The sequence below is a fragment of the Podarcis erhardii genome (genome assembly GCF_964252035.2).
Source record: "Podarcis erhardii genome assembly, chromosome: 5".
Taxonomy (NCBI): Eukaryota; Metazoa; Chordata; class Lepidosauria; order Squamata; family Lacertidae; genus Podarcis; species Podarcis erhardii.
The window spans coordinates 17,460,385-17,477,556 of NC_138509.1; the positions used below are offsets into that span (position 1 = coordinate 17,460,385).

General features: G+C 40.4%; 1 protein-coding gene and 1 long non-coding RNA gene across 19 annotated transcripts in view; one reads left to right on the forward strand and one right to left on the reverse strand.

The window, feature by feature from the left end:
* LOC309343154 overlaps window positions 1-17,172 on the forward strand; it is a 91,833-nt gene that overhangs the window by 10,055 nt on the left and 64,606 nt on the right. For all 5 annotated transcript variants that reach the window (XR_014157112.1, XR_014157113.1, XR_014157114.1 and 2 more), the window contains exon 4: window positions 15,230-15,347. This is a non-coding gene — a long non-coding RNA (uncharacterized lncRNA). The remainder of the gene's footprint in view (window positions 1-15,229; window positions 15,348-17,172) is intronic.
* Window positions 4,387-17,172, reverse strand: part of KCNMA1 (potassium calcium-activated channel subfamily M alpha 1) — a 572,902-nt gene continuing 560,116 nt past the window's right edge. For 11 of the 14 annotated variants that reach the window (XM_081864220.1, XM_081864214.1, XM_081864224.1 and 8 more), the window contains one exon: window positions 4,387-11,581. In XM_081864220.1, coding sequence (XP_081720346.1) covers window positions 11,427-11,581 — 155 coding nt within the window. In that variant the 3' untranslated portion in view covers window positions 4,387-11,426. The remainder of the gene's footprint in view (window positions 11,582-17,172) is intronic. The other 3 variants (XM_081864225.1, XM_081864227.1, XM_081864221.1) reach the window with 1 other exon arrangement.

Below are 17,172 nucleotides of genomic sequence, written 5' to 3' on the forward strand. Positions count from 1 at the left end.
TTTCTGGACACACCACAACCATGGCATTGTAATAGAAACAAGTGGCAGTTTTATTATAATATGTTTTGTGTTACCATTTCATCTGGTTCTTTGGTAGTTTTGTTTGGTAACTTCCCCGTATAACTTGGCTCAGAAAGCGCCTGTTTGAGTTCACACATGGACTGTGCCTTGTGTCAGCAACATCATCTGACAGATGGAACGTGATTGCTCAGCTTTAAAACATGCTGTCTGGGATCTGCATCAGTTCTCTTCTTAGAGTTTTAATTCTTTCTGCATGCCTCTGACTAGTCTTTGGGCTTCAAATCTAACCATTCTGAGTGAAAGAGATGAATGACCCTCTATTTTCATGGGTATGGGTCATTATGGTAAATCCAGTTTGGGGCTTATTCTGTCTTCAAAAGAGAGGCCGCTTCTGGAGCACCAAAAGGGAAAGAATGGACAGTGCTCTTTTTTCCAGGACTGCTATCATAGCATAGCAAGGTCTGGAAATATAAAGGGACATTTATGCTGCTAACCCTGCAGATTTCCGGGCAAAATGCCCACCAACTTGGCTTTCAAGTGCATGTTGATAAAAACTGATTCTTGGAAGTCCGGATGATTATGTGAAGTTGAAAGAGAAAGGATTCTGCCTCAGGCAAGTGCCGGCCACAAAGCAATATCAAGAGATTTCAGAACTGCCCCCCTGGTCTCCCAGCATCTTGAGGCCCACTGGCTGATTTGGATTGTTGAGAAAGTGCCATGGGCGCCACCACAAACCAAAATTCCTGGGGTCCCATAAGGAGCTGTGCCCTGGATCCATTTTTATGTCCAATGGCAGCCGTGTGAAGTGATGGGTCTTTAATCTTTACTGTGCAGTCTATAGATACTCTAATTTGATGGTGGTCTGGGGGAGCCCAGGATTTTTATTTTATTACAGTACTCACCAGTACAGTACTTGGCTTAAGTCAGTGCAATATGGCAGCAAAAAAGACCAAAGTTGGTGAGAACTAGGGACTTCTGGGTTAGCACCTCCGGTAATGGCTGAATTCCTCTGATCGGGAGGAATTTGCCTCGTGGAAATCTGGGTCTGGCCGCCACGGCGAAGGCGAAGACCCACTAGAAATCACAGGCGGGTGAAGCCTGTGAACGTGGGATTCGGCTGGCACCTTTTGCGCCCCCCCTACTCGCGGGGAAACCCGGTTTCGGGGATCTGGAGCGACGTGGGGTGAGCGGCGCGGTGCTTCGAGTTGACTGCTTCTTCCACGGAAAAGGAAAATAAGATCAGTGGAAGACAAAGTAAAGTTTGTGTATAAATATGAAGAAGACTCGCAGAAGGGACTTGGAAAAGAGTTAAGAGCATCGGACAGAAGATCACCGGGTTGGTGGACTATAGGGAATTGGCGGATATGACTGGCAGAATCCGGGACCAGGGAGAAGAGTCGGTGGAAGAAGATTGGAAAAAGTTTAAAGACTATTTATAAAAATATTGTAAAATTAAAGAGTGTTAGAAAAATGTTGGAAAGGAGCTATATGGCTTTAGTAGAAATGTTACAAGGAATTAAGTACAAATAGATTATTAGAGTATTAAAGGGAAAATAAGGTTAAAATATGTTAAGACAATTATATATTAAAGGGAAAAATAAGGTAAGAATATGTTAAGATAAATTACAGGACAGAAAACAGAGGAAGATTGAAAGGAATTGCTGAAACAGTTAATTAAAATGGAATACAAAAAGGGAGGTGTGAGGAGGTCGTTGAAACAAGTAAATGAAAGTTAAGATATTAAACTTATTAGATGTGTTTTAAATTGTGTGTGTTTGGTTTTGTTAATTTAATGTTTTGGGGTTGGCGTTGTGTGGTGTTTTTATTTTTGTATTGTATTGTATTGTTTAACTCTTTTTTTTCTTTCTTTTGTAGTCTTTAAAATGTTAATAAATATTTTTTTTTAAAAAAAAAACCCACAAAGTTGGTGAGAACTAATCTCCGAAGCCTAACTGTCCACATTGTTTCAGAAAGCAATGGTTTGGCGGACCGCGTTATGCAAACCAGCTCAGTGAATTTACAAGGGTTCTTGGTAGCAAAGGCTCACTTCAGGAAATATTCAACTTTCATTCTAAAAAATACAAATCAGGGATATAATATTTATTATTATATTTAAATCCTGCCCTTTATTCAAGCAGCACAAGGCAGGGTGCAGGGAGCACACACAAACACACACCTTATTACACTGTGGTGTGAAAAACAGTCTGATGAAGAGAGTCAAACTTCTCCTAAGCTGTGAAGCTGCCCTTGGACACATCACTGCCTCTCAGCCTAACCAACTTGAGTTACTGTGAGAGAATGATCACAAGTAGGCCACCTCGAGCTCCTTTGTTATTCTAAACATATTTCATGCAGGTGATCTTTAAAACACAGAATTGATCATCTTTCTGTAAGCATTTATTATTTTTGTGCCAGTATTCCAATAAACCATTTACCCCTGAAAATGAAGTAGGCAGGTTAGGTTGCTTCCAGATGGCCTCTTTATTGAGCATCCATCCTGATTTGTTTGCAGGGGACTTAGGCGATGTCAGGTATTTACTGAGCATTCATTCTGATGCAGTTGAAGGATGTTACGACATTGGGTCAAGCAATCATTATCCCACACTTTCCAGTGCATTTTCCCATCCATTATCACGAAAAGTCTGCTTTGGAGCAGTGGGATGGATTTGTTGCACAGCACCTCCCAATGGACTATAATTGCACATCTTGAATTTGCCAGTATTTGACTGAATCCCACCCAAAATAGTGATAGTCTGGAAGTGCCCTTGTTTTGATAGGGGAAGTATGTAACAGACATGGTGTTGTTCCTGTTTTTGAAATATTAAAAAAGTCCTTGACAAAGTGGATTATGTGAGAAACTGATCATGTCAAGACAGGAAGCTGAAAAGAGCAGCCATGCTGTGTCAAATTTCTGTGGCCTTCAGCTGATGTTTCTTGGCAACTGGGCCTCTCACTCCCTAAAGGGAGAATAAGTCTGTGGTGGATCAGAAGATCTGGTCTTGAATGGTCTATGTGCCTTGACTATTTGTAGGGCACATTGCAATACATTGTTTTTTATGAATGCACAGATGCACCACAGTAACCCTGCAGAGGAATATGCTAATAGTTTTGTCTGTTATAACATGCAGCTATTGTAATTGGTATAAAGAGTCAACAAACAGCCTGTCTGACCTTATGGAGCCATTTTAGCTGTATCAGGACATTTTAGTTGCATCATCGACATTGGGATTGTTCTTGGAGGTGCAAAGGTCAGCAGGGTTCTCCCATAATCCACTAAGCACCATCCTCTGCCCCTATGCCACTAGACTCCATCTCTGGAGTCTTAAAGTTCTGAACCTGAAATCCAGAACCCGATTAAGAAAGCCAATCAGGGAACGGACTCTCCAAGACCTGGCCATGTGCATTGTGGCCAGCAGACAGTTGGTTTTGGTCAGTCAGGGTCCACCTCCAAGGTTCCTGGAACAAGCTGATATTAGAAGAAATTAGATATTAGCTTGGAAGATTAAAGGAAACAGATTTATTCCATTGTCCCTTCAGCCCAGGGACATTGTGGTGGTGGTGTTAAAAAAATCCAACACCCACAAAAAGATGGTTTGTAGCACATAGCATTGAGGCTGGCTGACTTTTCATTGAGATACATAATCTCCCTAAATTTCATTTCCTATAATCCCACCATGCTAAATACACATTCTTTCAAGTTGTGTCTCAAGATGCTTGGCAGTAGGAGTCTAGGGATCCTTGAATCAGATGAGGCACTTCAGCATTTAAGGGATCTCTGGTGAATGTACCTGTTGGCAAGTTGAAACTCAGGCCCTCCCTTCCTAGTTCATTTCCTCTGGGGCAGGAAAGAAAAAGGGTTTCCAAAGGTGCAAGAGACAATAATACGACTGATTCACTTTCCCAGGTTATTGTAAGCATTACTGGGGCAATATATGTGAGTACTGTACTTCAAACTCTCAAAGGGTTACTTTGGGGTGAGACTTTTAGTTGACTGAGATGCCATGAATCGTTCAATTACGGGATGATGGTTTAGGGCTCTGATTTAACACTGCACAAGTGCAGAACAGTCAGATCTATGTTCACATAGCCCTATAAAATAAGGTGCAATTGCACTTAGCTCCCTGCTACAGCTTCTAGATAGATGATTAGCACAATTGTACCTTGTTTTACATGGTTATGTGCACAAGCACCTGCTGGTATATTGGGCTGGAAATCACGTGTGCTACTTGTTTGCACACATAATTCCCTGGCAAGCTGTGGCGGTGTGTGCACACGTCTGCTTCTCTATGCATATGACCCCCAACCTAAATATGCATTATATCATGGGGGAAAGAAGGAAGAAAAAAGCCACACAAGTATAGCTCCTTGGTTTTTAGAACACAAATACATAAATTTTTAATCTGAGAAAAATACAAAATGAAACCATGTACAAGTTATGTACAAACCCTTTTTACAAGACAATATATTTATCACTGGATATTACATATGACAAAGTCAGGTAGATCATTTCTGAGCACCAGCATTTGCGCACTCTCTTTCTCTCCCTCCAATCCTTACTCAAACAAACAAACAAAACAAATGATGAAGCCACACTCCTTTTTCTTGATGAACTTTGAGTTAACACCCCTGTTTTCCCCCCTGTTGTCCCTTTGGGAGAAACAGCTGGCTAAGACAGATGCCTCTGTAAGTCATAGTCCCATATTTGCTTCATTGCTGGGCCGTGGGGAGAATGGGTAGGCCACCTCTGATAATTCACAAGATTTCTAAATCTTGACTGCAAGGTTTTCATGACAAGCCGTTTAAAATTTGCCACTACACATGTATGTCATGGACAGTATCCCAAAGGAGAAGTTAATTTTTCAAAAAGATTGCTTTGAAAACGTAACACAAGTCTACTAAACCTCACCTTGGAAACATCTGATGACTTTTGTCTAATGATTTTTTTTTCTTGTTCTAGACTATTTTCCTAAACTGCATTAAGGTACCAAACTAGTGTTTCTCCTTCAATTTCAATTAGATGCATTTGTGCAGTTTTCTTTTCTCATTTGAAGGCCTCCAGACCATAAATTAATTGGGAATGAACCTGGGTGAAATGGAACATGCAACAATAGCTGCCACAAAACAATACGAAAATTTGCTTGCCTCACAAACCCACTGGGAAGCATGTTTGGGTGATCAGTGCATAGAGAGCGCATTGCTGCCAGGGTTTAATGCTTATGCCTGCTCTTGGGAGGCACTTTAGCATGGGCATAGCACTCGAGAGTGAGGGAGCCTGCCAAAGTGAATGCAGCTAGGCAGGCTTAAGAGTGCTTCACTGGTCAGTTCTCGAGGGTCATATGCATGTAGGTTGGCCAGGTCAATTTTTCAGGAAACAAGGCGTGCTTGGGATTAGTAGTATCTGAGATGAGGGTATTTCTTTGTGGGTATTTCTTTGTGGAGTTTGTGGAAATGGGACACATGGAAGTAAGGAAAAACCAGTTACCCTGATGCAGCATGGCAGCAGACTGCCCCTTGCACAGCTGCATCACACACATCTGGCCACGTTGGTCACGGGTGAGATTGGTCTTTGTTCCCCATGTAGATGGAATGGTAGGATTCTGCAAAAGGGGGCGATGCTTTAAAGTGTAGGACAACTGGTGACCATGGCAGGTGCATGCCGCAAATGGAGCCCTTAAACTGCTGCTACTTATGTGTGGTGTACTTAAATATTTGAAGACCCTATAAGGTATTTAAAAGGAGGAGGTGGCCGACCTGGCTGTGGACAGTGTCATGAATGCTCAATTTTGAAAGCATGGATCATTAACCCACTTGTAAGTTATTGCTGTTGTTATGTGGCGAGTTCTGCAGCTTATTATTGCAAAGTACCTTAAGCACGTGTTTCTGCAAATAAAGCCCTCAAGTTTACCCATTTTGCTTGTCTCTCTGTGGAATCCCCACCACATCAGATTAATAGTTAGACACTAATACTGTTTTCTGAATTTCCTTTAAAAATATAGTGAAAGCTTTCTGTGGTTGCCTTCTGCATCACTGCTAAATAGTGTGCTTGAGGAAATACCTTTCATCCTTGCATTCTCACCTGCTTCTGCTTGCTTAACTCTTTATCCTTAGCTGAGTCTCAAGAAATAAAGAAAAATGCACAAAGAAAAAGTCTGCATTGGCAGGGGCTGAGGGGACACGACATAAGTCCCCCCTTACTTGTGTTGCTCCAGTAGTTCCTCAAGGCAACTGGAGACTTGGTTCCCTGTTACTGTGGCCTCTTTCTCTAGATCTAGAATGGCTAACTCTTTGATATACCCTGGATGGAGAGAGATCCCATAGCAGTTTCTTCCCCAGTGATTCTTACTAAGTAGTGCTTAGAGGGAGCTGAAACAAATGAAGAAAAGACTCTTCTTCAATTCAATTCAATTCAACTCAACTCATCTGTGAATGACACAGTGCAACAGTTAAAGTGAAAGAAGCAGCTAATTGCACAGTATGCACTTAAGAATGTAAGAATCTCTTTGTAGTCCATTTAATCCAGCCTTCTGTCTCCAGCAATTACCAAACCCCTACAATATACACAATAAAAAAAACAAGCAGGGCACAGTGAAGATAACCATCTGACATTGTTTCATCTCTGGCATCTACTAATTAGAAGTATGCTATATCTGAATATAGATCTTCCATGTTTTAGCTATCATGGGTTATCAGCCACTGACAGACTTGTCTTATATGCATTGGTATAATGTTGAATTATAGAATGTGTGGCTCTTGGAGTCATCACACCTTATGGTGCAAGACCATTAAGAGGTTGTCTCTTGAATTTTGCTATGTGGCTGCTAATCCAGACAACATCTGAAAGTACAGATGCATAATTCAATGGGATTGGGGGAGGCTTGCAGCTCTACCTTCATTAATTGTCGTTTTCTACCACCAGAACTGGAGGATTGACTGTCTAGAGGCAATTCACCTATGTGCAAACCCTTTTCCAATATTTTTCAGTTCCAAAATTTAGTTTTTCATTTCATCCTCAATTCAAAGCACAGGAAAACATCTTTAGACTTGGCTTTATTCTTCTCTGATTATTATCACTAAGCAGCCCGTGAGCTAGCGTGTGCAAATATTCACAGTGTGTGACTGATGGCACAAGGGGATAAGAAACTGGGATCATGTTTGCAGGATAGCCATGTGTTTGTGGTCCTGCCTGTGCAATAGCCAATGCTTGTAGGCTCTGCGTGTAGTAGGGCCACCACAAGGTAACTACAAAAAAAACCACCTTCTGTTGAATATAAATTTGTGGACATCTGTTTAGCCAGACACTACTTATCTGACTTTGTTTAATTTCTCTGTTGCCTAGACAGGGGCTGGTGGGGGTGGAAGGCAGGGCGCCCAGCAATAGGTAGCAGCAGAGCCAATGGCAACAACTGTCATTTCCATCTTCCTCCCTGGTGAGTTCTACAAAAGCATCACTGAGACTAAGGAGGATGAGGATGACGGCAAGTGCTGCCTCTTGGACCAGTTGTGAACAAGAAAGGCAGGCAGATGTGGGATGGCTGAGGGACCAGCCTCCACTGTATCTAGATTTGTAGGCCCAGTTTGCATGTAATGCTAAGAATAAATATTGATTACAGCTCATGGTTTGTCGGGAGTGAAGCACACCATGAGCTTGAGTTCAGACATAATATTAACCTGCAAAAAAGGCTTAGCCCTGGATTGGCTAGGTGTTGCATGTATAACTGGTCGCAGTCACACAGAAGTCATCATTGCCTGATGTATTTGATGTGTGTGTTGGGGTGGGGGAATACTATCCTGGGGCATAGTCTGAAGGCACTTGATGATGCAATTTTGCTGAAGCTAAGCAGGTTTGGCTCTTGGCAATGCCTCTCTGAGTGACTGCCTGGAAACAGCTTGTACCCTGCCTTGAATTCTGTTATGGAAGGAAGGTGGAATATAGATGTAAAATATCACTCGTGGAACTGATTAGTTCATACATGAAACTGCCCTCATATGAAAAGTTCCAATTCTCTGAGGCTGCATATTAACGTGGAACAATGTAGTGTGTGATCCAGGCGGGCATGGCCAACTGGGAATGCTACTGCTATCATGGAAACTGTTGCCAATGAAGGCTGAATTCAATCTTCCCCAGGGCTGTCTGTGTGTCCTCTATATGGAATGTATTAAAGTTTTGTACTCACTCAAGACAGTCCATATTATGCACCAAAAACCTGAACTTCTTACAAATTGTGCGAACTAAGTACAGTACTTTTTCCACAGTTTCCCTCATTCTGTATATGTTATTTTTGCAGTGTTTGTTATATTGAGTCATGCATCCTAATTTCGTAAGATCTGGAGAAGAGCAAGGAACTGTGCTCAAAGGCCAATAAAGTCCCCCTGCCCCATGCTGATTTCTGAAAATCTGTTTCAGCCATCCTCTCTGTTGAGTGAGATTTAAACAGACTTACCTATACTCAGAGACTTTCAAATATACCTTCATAGCAATAAGGGCTAGAAACTTGTTTAAAATAATACATACATACATACATACATACATACATACTAGAAAGTGAGCTGAGATTCTCAAGAAATTCTATCTATACCTAAGGCCTCATTTTGTACTTTCTCTCAACCCACTGAATTGGAGTGCATACACAAGTCCTTGCCTATCCAGTCATTCAAAGCTATTAGCAGTCACAAGAAGGAAATAATAAGAAAGCTCCCACTATAATTCCAATCTGTGGTCATCTTTGCATGGGCTTATCTGTGTGTTGTATTTATTTACAGTCTACACCTGGACCTGCCCAATTCTTAATAAAGATGCATTGCACAGCTGAGCTATGAGTGCCACTCTCTATTATTTCAACTTCATTGTTATAAAACTTTCTGCTTTATGTAACATGGCCAAAGAAATAGAACGGTGAGCTTTTTTTCTTTACAGGTAATTTAAACTGATTTAATTCCTGTTCTTTGCTCTCAAAGCAGACAACCACTTGGACCCAAATTGAGTGAATTCTCTTGGCATTGAGGCATATTTCACTTTTTTGTGTCTTGCAGTTCATGAATGAAAAAGGAGTACAGACTCAGGCACAACCCACATGTGTTTGCACAACCCACACAGGCTGCAGTTTGGCCTTTGCAAACGGTCTGGGTGGATTGTGCCCTTGGGGGGGGGGGATTTAAATGACCTAAAGCAAAATCCAGAATACAAATTGCAGCCTGCCTGTAGACTTATACTTCTCAAAGCTAAAACCCACCTTGGTTTTGGGTATTGTGATATGGGTATAAAACAAACTGCTGTTCGTTTGCTCTTTGTGAGGAAGGTGGTGATATAAGTACTTTTGATAAGCAATCCAATTCCCCATACATTATATTCACAGTTCTTAATTTCCTCTCTCTTTTGAAAAGCTAATTCTACAAAACATAATGACAAAGTAGTCACAGTCCAAGAAGTCACTCCGGAATTAAGTCTATTAGGTGTGAGTATGAATATATTTGTACTGCAGCCAGTAGACAAACATTAAAGCTGAGATAGTTTTTAGCTTAAAATAGTGGGTTATATAGTGGACAACTTTATCTGCTCAGTACTCGTTTGATTCACTGATATTACTCTAATGATAACAATATCACAGAATGTTTAATCTCAGCGTTGGTTGTTTTTTTACAACTTTGCACAATTACAAAGCCTAAAATCAGCTTGTGTAGTGGAACCTGATGCCAATCTCTTGCCTTTGCCTGATTGTGTCCCCCTTCACTTCAGGAGGTCATCTGCCCCAGCTCAGCCTAGATCAGCAGTTCGTAATTTAAACCGGAGAGAGTTGCTAAATTATTTAGAGCCTCAAATGCTGGAGTGACCATATATTGCAGCGCAGATATGAAACATCACCATTTTGCCTGACGGCTAGAAAGCTTGTTGGCCGTTTTGTAGAAAAAACTCCTGGCGACCTTTCCTACAGGCCTTTTTTTTTTAAATATTCTATTGAATACATTCATTATTCTTTGTTACTACAGTTATGCTTGTTTTGTTGTTACCTTTAGGGGCAGAGTCCCAAAAGCTTGGAAATTAAAAGTTTTATTTCTATCACCTAACAAAGGAAGACAGAAATTAGGTGGCTGCAGCATAGCATGAGCAGTGCCTGAACTACAATGTTTACATCACAATTAGAGCTCACCTAATATCTGGATGTATTGCGATTGGGAGGCTGGATTCGGCTTTTGCAAGCACGAAAGGCCATTGGCAAGTTGTGGTATGGAAATTAGTTTTGTCACCTTTCAGGCTGCAAGACCGGAACTCCAGCTTATCTTTTGCTAAACACAGTTCCTGGCATATATTACGATCTGATTCCTTGTCTCCCTCCCCTTAAAAATCAAAGCAAAATAGGTTGGGATTAAAGGCCTCTGAATCTTGGTGATAAACTTGAAATTTCCATGCTTGACCCCTTTGCACCGAGATGTGCTAATCATAGTCAACATGAAGCAATGAAGGGAAGCAGCATTTCTTCTACCGCTTTCTGGGTAGTCCCCATTAGACTCTCATTTATTTGCTGCATTTTTGTTTTATGCTATGCTAACGTCCGCTACTTTATTGCCACTATTAGCCATTTATGTGATATTGGACTTTCTATTTACCTGTGAGGAAGATGCTCTGTATGAACATCTGTAGTAACTATTGGAGCAATCCCATGCATATTTACTCAGAAGTAAGACCCATTGTGTTCAGCAGGGATCACTTCCAGGTGAGTGTGCACAGGACTGCACCATATGGTAGTAATCTAATGGATAATTTCAGAATGAAGTTAATTTTACAAAAATATGACGTTTCCACTTTTTTTTCCAAAATAAATATGCTTCAGTTTATTAAGAGCTGGTGTCAATGCTAAACAAAATACACATCTTCCAGGAAAGAAACATTCTACTATGCTCTTCTTTGTTACTTCTTCTTTGAATTACTAAAATACAAGTTGGACCTTTTTAAAATACATAATTTTTCTCTCTAATTACATTTTTTTTCTTTGTTTTGTGACCATCATTCTCCTGAAAGACATGAAAAGGAGCAGGAATATAATATATATATTTTGCTGGAGTCTGGCCACATTTGTAGCTGTTTTGTTAAGGGAAAATACTTGACAGTGAAATAAAGAAAAAAATATATTTTCTTTCTAATAAATAAAAATAATTTAGAACGCTAGAGGCTATACATGACTGCTTTGATTATGTTGTTTTATAAATGAAATAGTTTCCAAAATACATGGAAGCAAATATTAAAGGCAGACAAACAAAGATCTGTCTACTTTGCTTTCTGGCAAACACTTGCCTTTCTTTAACTTTTCCCACCAGTGGTTCGGCATGAAAGAGGAACAAATGTCACATCACCATTCATGAAGTCTGTCAAGTTGTTGTTTTTAAAAAAAATAGTTCTGGCCTTCTGTGAGTCAACATTCATCTTCAACTTCTCTGATTGGTGGTATCAAGCTGCTTGTAGACTTATACTGATTGATCTGATTGGCCATGTGTGTACTCATGGGCTTGATTTGAATGTTTCTGGGATAGGCATTATCCGGCTCATCTGTAAACCATTTCTTTTCTGCTAAAGAGCAAAATGGATAGAGAGACAGAACAAGGGAGGAGGAAAAGGAAAAGTTTAATTAGTGCCATGCCAAAAGCAGTTGAGAAAAGTGCAGGGTGCGGGCGGGGGGAGCAATCAATAGAAAGTGACTTTGAATAATGGCTAGCAGTGAAGTGCTGTAGATTTTATAAACCCAAGAACACTGATTAGAAGAGAGGGTGGAACGTTTGCAGGCTTGAAAGCAAAGGGTTAAAAAGAACTGGCAGGTGACTGACTCATTTGTGGAAGGTGACCAGAGCCATCAATGTGGTGTCAGAAGTGCTGCCCTCTGTTTTAATGTGATTAGTGAAATGACTAGTGATTGGCTTTTAGAAAAGCACTACCTGGTTTAAACTTGAACTGAAATGAATTTGCAGCAATACATTTCTCTCAAAGAGTCCCCATTGTGACTTTCTTTGTCAGATACTTTACGAGTGCTTGATTATCTGAACAGTGTTTAATATTTCACAGATGATTTTTAGTACCGTATTTACCCGAGACTAATGCACCACCAAATCTAATGCATGCCTCAATTTTCAGAACCTTGAAACAAAACAAAAAAAGTATTTGCTGGTGAATGTGAATGTGCATTGAATCTAATCTTAATTTTCACAATGTAATTTGGCCAATAAAGGTGAGCATTAGATTTGAGTAAATACGGTATTAGACAACACACATTATTCAATGGCATTAGAAAAATATGTAGTGTTTATTGGGGAATTAACACGTGGTGGCTATATCCGATAGCTGACATAGTACAGTGATGATGTGCAACAATATCAGTATCTGACAACATTTGGTAGAGAATGTATAATGGAATTTAATAGATAGATGACAATTCATGAGACTTGTATTTCATGTCTGCCAAAGTCAAATTAAGAGACACCAACATGTCCAAATCACATACATTTTGAATTTTGAGATTAAAAATTGGCATTCAAAATGTGGTTTATATTTCAAATGCGATATGTCAAACTCAGAATCTGAATGGCAAAACTGGAAAATGCAAAATTTAAATTGAATCAGGGCTGGGGCTACTCTATTTCCCAGCGTTTATTGACAAATAGTTGCTGCTGTCTGTTCCTACATGACCTTCTTGGTAGTCATTCCAGGCTTTGTTTCCCTGAATACAGTCATGAGTAGCTTGTTCAGCACTGACAAAACCCATCAGGATACACGCCTCGCCCCCCAAATAACCTATTCTCTAAATAAGTACAAGTTTCTAAAATCTCTATCAAGTTTGAAGGAGATTCTGCTCATCCAGTGATGCATACAGAGGGCTTATTCCATGCAATATGGAATTCTGCTTTTTCAACAGTCTCTTTTGTATAATATTAGTGGGACAGTTACTGTGTAACTTCATATTTTACTAAATGCTGATGTGCAGCTTGGAACTTAGCTAGCCACTTTGTGAATGTTCTGTTGAAATTATTGGCTCAAAAAAGTAGTCAAACGCATTTTAGGGTGCAATCTTACGATCACTGGGAGCTACAGGGGCCATAGGATAGATCAGAACTACCCCTCCTACTCTGGAGAGCTCTGACATTGAAAAAGGAGATTAGCAGAGGAGAGCTAATGGGGATGTTCTGGAGGCGATTTGGGAAGCAGCTTGGATCTGAAGATTCCCAAATGTTTCCTGCCCCTTAACACGCCCCCAAAGCAGGAGGAAATCGAGAAATGCTTCTGAGACTGTCTCCTCTCTGCCCCCTTTGCCTCCCATTATTTCCAGTGGGAGGGAAAGAGAGGAAGTTAAGGAAGACTTTATTCGAAGCCTGGAGAGGGATGGAGGAATTTTTTAAAAAGCGTTCCTCTGCCCTGCCAGCCTGAGTCCAGCATAGGGTGTTGGTTCAGCTGCCATTCGTCATTCATCCACACCCCTAAAGACTGGACTGTTAAAATGTACATTTTGTGAGAAAATAATTTTTCATTATGGGTCAGTGGGGGAGGCAGATTACTGTGGGAAAAGGAATGGAATGGGTTCGTGAGATAACATATGTACAAGTGGCAAAGGCCAAAAATAGGCTGCTTTCTCAATTCCTGGAACTGGGGAAATGGGCGGTTATAATAATAATAATAATTTAAGGTAGGAGCAACTATTTGAAGGCATGGGTATGAAGCTGTGGCAGGATGGAAGTGAGCCCTACTTTGGTGAGGAGGTGGGCGCCTCTATCCCCTCCACTATGAGGGGATTGTTGCTGCAATGGTCCTTGCCAATGCACCCAACCCCAAAACAAAATTTAACCCATATGGGAGTATCCACACTGTTCCCATTTAGAGGAACTCCTGTTGGGTTCCTTTGGAAACTTTACACAAAGAATTGTGCATGAATAAATTGCCATGATGGTCGTCAGCCCAGTTTAATGATTTATGTATGTGAGGCCCACAGAAGCCACTCCTGAACACTGCTGCAGATACATATAGATATTACTTTGGAACTGAGCATAGTTTCTAGAGAATGTGTGTTATATTTGTTAGGTGTCCAGCTGAAATTTATGTGCTAGAAAATTAGCTGACACGCTGAGGTTTTATTCACCTAGTGGCTTGTTATGTATAACTTTATGTTGCTTGTAGAATTTTTTTACTTAACAGATTAAAAATGGAAAATATTCTGTTATTTAAAGAAAGGCACATTTTGCCTTTTCTGTCATATGTGTTCAAGAGTAGGGTATGCCTTTTAAAAAAAAAAAAAAGCATGTATCATTCTGAACCAGGTTCTTCACTCTCTAATTAAGTTTGCTCTGATGTGAACAGATTGGCTGATAGGAATTCATAATGTTAAATCCTGCACGGTGAAGCTAACTGATTGAGTGCCTTAAATTATTCTTCCTGACAAAATGATAAAGTTACAGTCTGTTCTCAGATGATCTACAGCTTGCCAGACTCCTACAGCTTCTTTCTATATTCATTTATCTTTTTTGTCAAGCTGGGTTTTATACACACACACATATAGCCATAGATCTTTTAAAGTCATCAGAATATCTGAATTGTTAATGAGGCTCTAAGGGAAGGGTTTCTGACGGGCTGGCTTCAGAAAGGTTGTAGGGGGTGGAATTCTGGGAAATGCGTACACATCAAAATAATTTCAGCTCCATTTAAAAACCATTTAGTTCAAGTGTGACACATGAACCATTATGCATTTGTGGAAACCAATTTTGTATGATCTACGATTAAACTAACCTTTCAGAGAGGTGTTAAAATGCACTGGTTCTCATGTTTTAAAAGCCTTGCAAAATCACATAAACAATTTCAAACTAACTGTTTTTCAAATACTTGGTATTTAAAATGATATTGAGAGAAGTTAAGTGTGTGTACTTTTTATCTCCCTCGTTTGTCATTACTTTTCGTCAGATCTGCTGCTTTACAAACTTTGCAGATGGGAGAAAAGCTGGGGCAATTGGTCTGGTCATCTAAGTCTGCTCCCACTCGCTCCCCACAAAGGGGCAATCAGTTCCTGGGATTTGAAATTTGTATGAAGCATCTATTTGGGCATGTGTTTCCATGTACTGGTGCAGCATGAGCTGCCCGGAAACAGAGGAGTTGTTGCTCTCATGGTCTAAATATGATACGTATGCATAATTTTCCTGAGAGATTTTGATGGTTGTGTCAAACTCCTGTTTGTTTCCTTTGCAGTTCTTCAAATATTCTCCCAGAGCCTGACCTCACATTTTGGTTGAAGCAAGGTTTGGCAGTAACACTACTACATTTCCAAGAGTTCTGCAAGAAGAAGGGCAGAGATAATCAAGCTCAGGTAGGCAAGCTTATTTTGGATTATTTTGGAAGGCTCTGCATTCTAGGCTTGTGCTGTGAAATTGCCCATTAGTTTGGGGTTCAAATGTGGTTCATGCAAAACCTACATGCAACTTTCTTTTCAGGCTTCTGATATTGGTTGGAGTAAATTACACTTTATTCCCACAGCAATCAAAGGGACTTAAGTTAGTTGTGATCATGACTAATTTGCCTCACTGATTTCAATGGGGTTAAAACTTGATGAACTTACAGTACAATCCTATACATGTCTACGCAGAAATAAGCCCCACTGAGTTCAGCAGAGCTCTCAAGTAAATTGGTATAGGATTGCAGTCTTAGTCTGGGTACAACCCAAAGCAAAACACAATCCAAATATGTCCCCCCCCACTTCAGTCCTCGATGTCACTGGAGGAGATTTAAGTATGGGCTACCATTGGAACTTTACTTTGCTTAACTGTGACTAGATTGTACTCTTGGGGTGGTATTCAACTTTTACTCTTAAGTAGACCTATTGAAATTAATGGACCTAATAGAGTAGATCAACTAGTATTGATAAACATGACCTAAGTAAAACTACATAACCCCCCCCCCCCCTCAAAAAAAGGAATGTATAGCTAGATGAAGGGGACGTGTGTACAGAATGCCGCTGGATGCACAAACTTTCGTGTGGGAGAGAGAAATATATAATCTGCTACAAATACCCTGCAAGTAACAAGTTTCACAGCAGAATATTTACAATGATAAAAGCAATGTGTGTGTTTGTGGTGGGGTGGATTACCTTGCATGCCTTTTTTTCACTCCCTTTAAACGGCATATTAAAAGTTCTGCCACCCCCATGCTTGTTTGTTTGGCAGGGAGTATTTTATATGCAGTAGGTGCCAATCAGCTTGCTTGGGAAGGCAGAGTGCTCTCATTATATCTGAACTGCTTTCACAATTCCTGACTTGGTTTTCCCTGCAAACATGTTTCATGGCATGAACGATGAGGGGCTGAAATAAATGAAGATGCTCAGCTAAGGTTGTCATCTACATTGCTTCACAGCTCGAGGTTGTTTCTCCTCCTGCACTCCAATCTCACTTGTAAGGTTTTATGTTCTTGAGTTTTCTGTGGGCCAGATGAGGTGAACATGCAAGCCACATTGCCTGAATTATATGTGTCCGTCTTAATACATGCATAAGGCAGGGTGTGTAGCTTCAGTATTAAAGAATTGTGTGGGTGAGGAGAGCTGAAACCTTCCCCTTTACCCAGCTTCCATATAGGAAGTGATCCTGATTTGAGAAAAAATGAATGTTTTGCTGGTCCCACACAGAAGAAGGGGATGAGGGTTTCAAAACCCCTCCCCTGGTCACTCATTTGGATGTTCAAATCACATCTTTAACTGTCCTGCTTTACAAAGTAAACAGACATGATTGCCACCATCACCACTAGTCTAGCCCTGAGCTTAGGAAAAACCATCATGTTGTAATTGGGGAACTTTGTGACCCAAGATTAGGGCCGTATATGTAAAGGTGCCTCAGTCAGCTCAGGATCCACATCCACCATCTTCAGTAGTGGATGGTGTAATGGTTCTCAAACTTTTTTCACACTTTCAGAATAAAAATTTACTTGTGCCAAACTGATTTTTTATTGATAATAAATGCATTGGAAAACACAACTAGGCTTGTCCTCAGCATCACTTGATGCTCTTGCTCATTTTGAAAAGATATCTATCCATAATCTGCAAATAATATCGATAGATAGATACAATACTATACTATACTATGCTGAACTGTTTAAATGTTCCTTTGATTGTGCTTGAATCTTCCCACCACACTTGCCATCCTCTC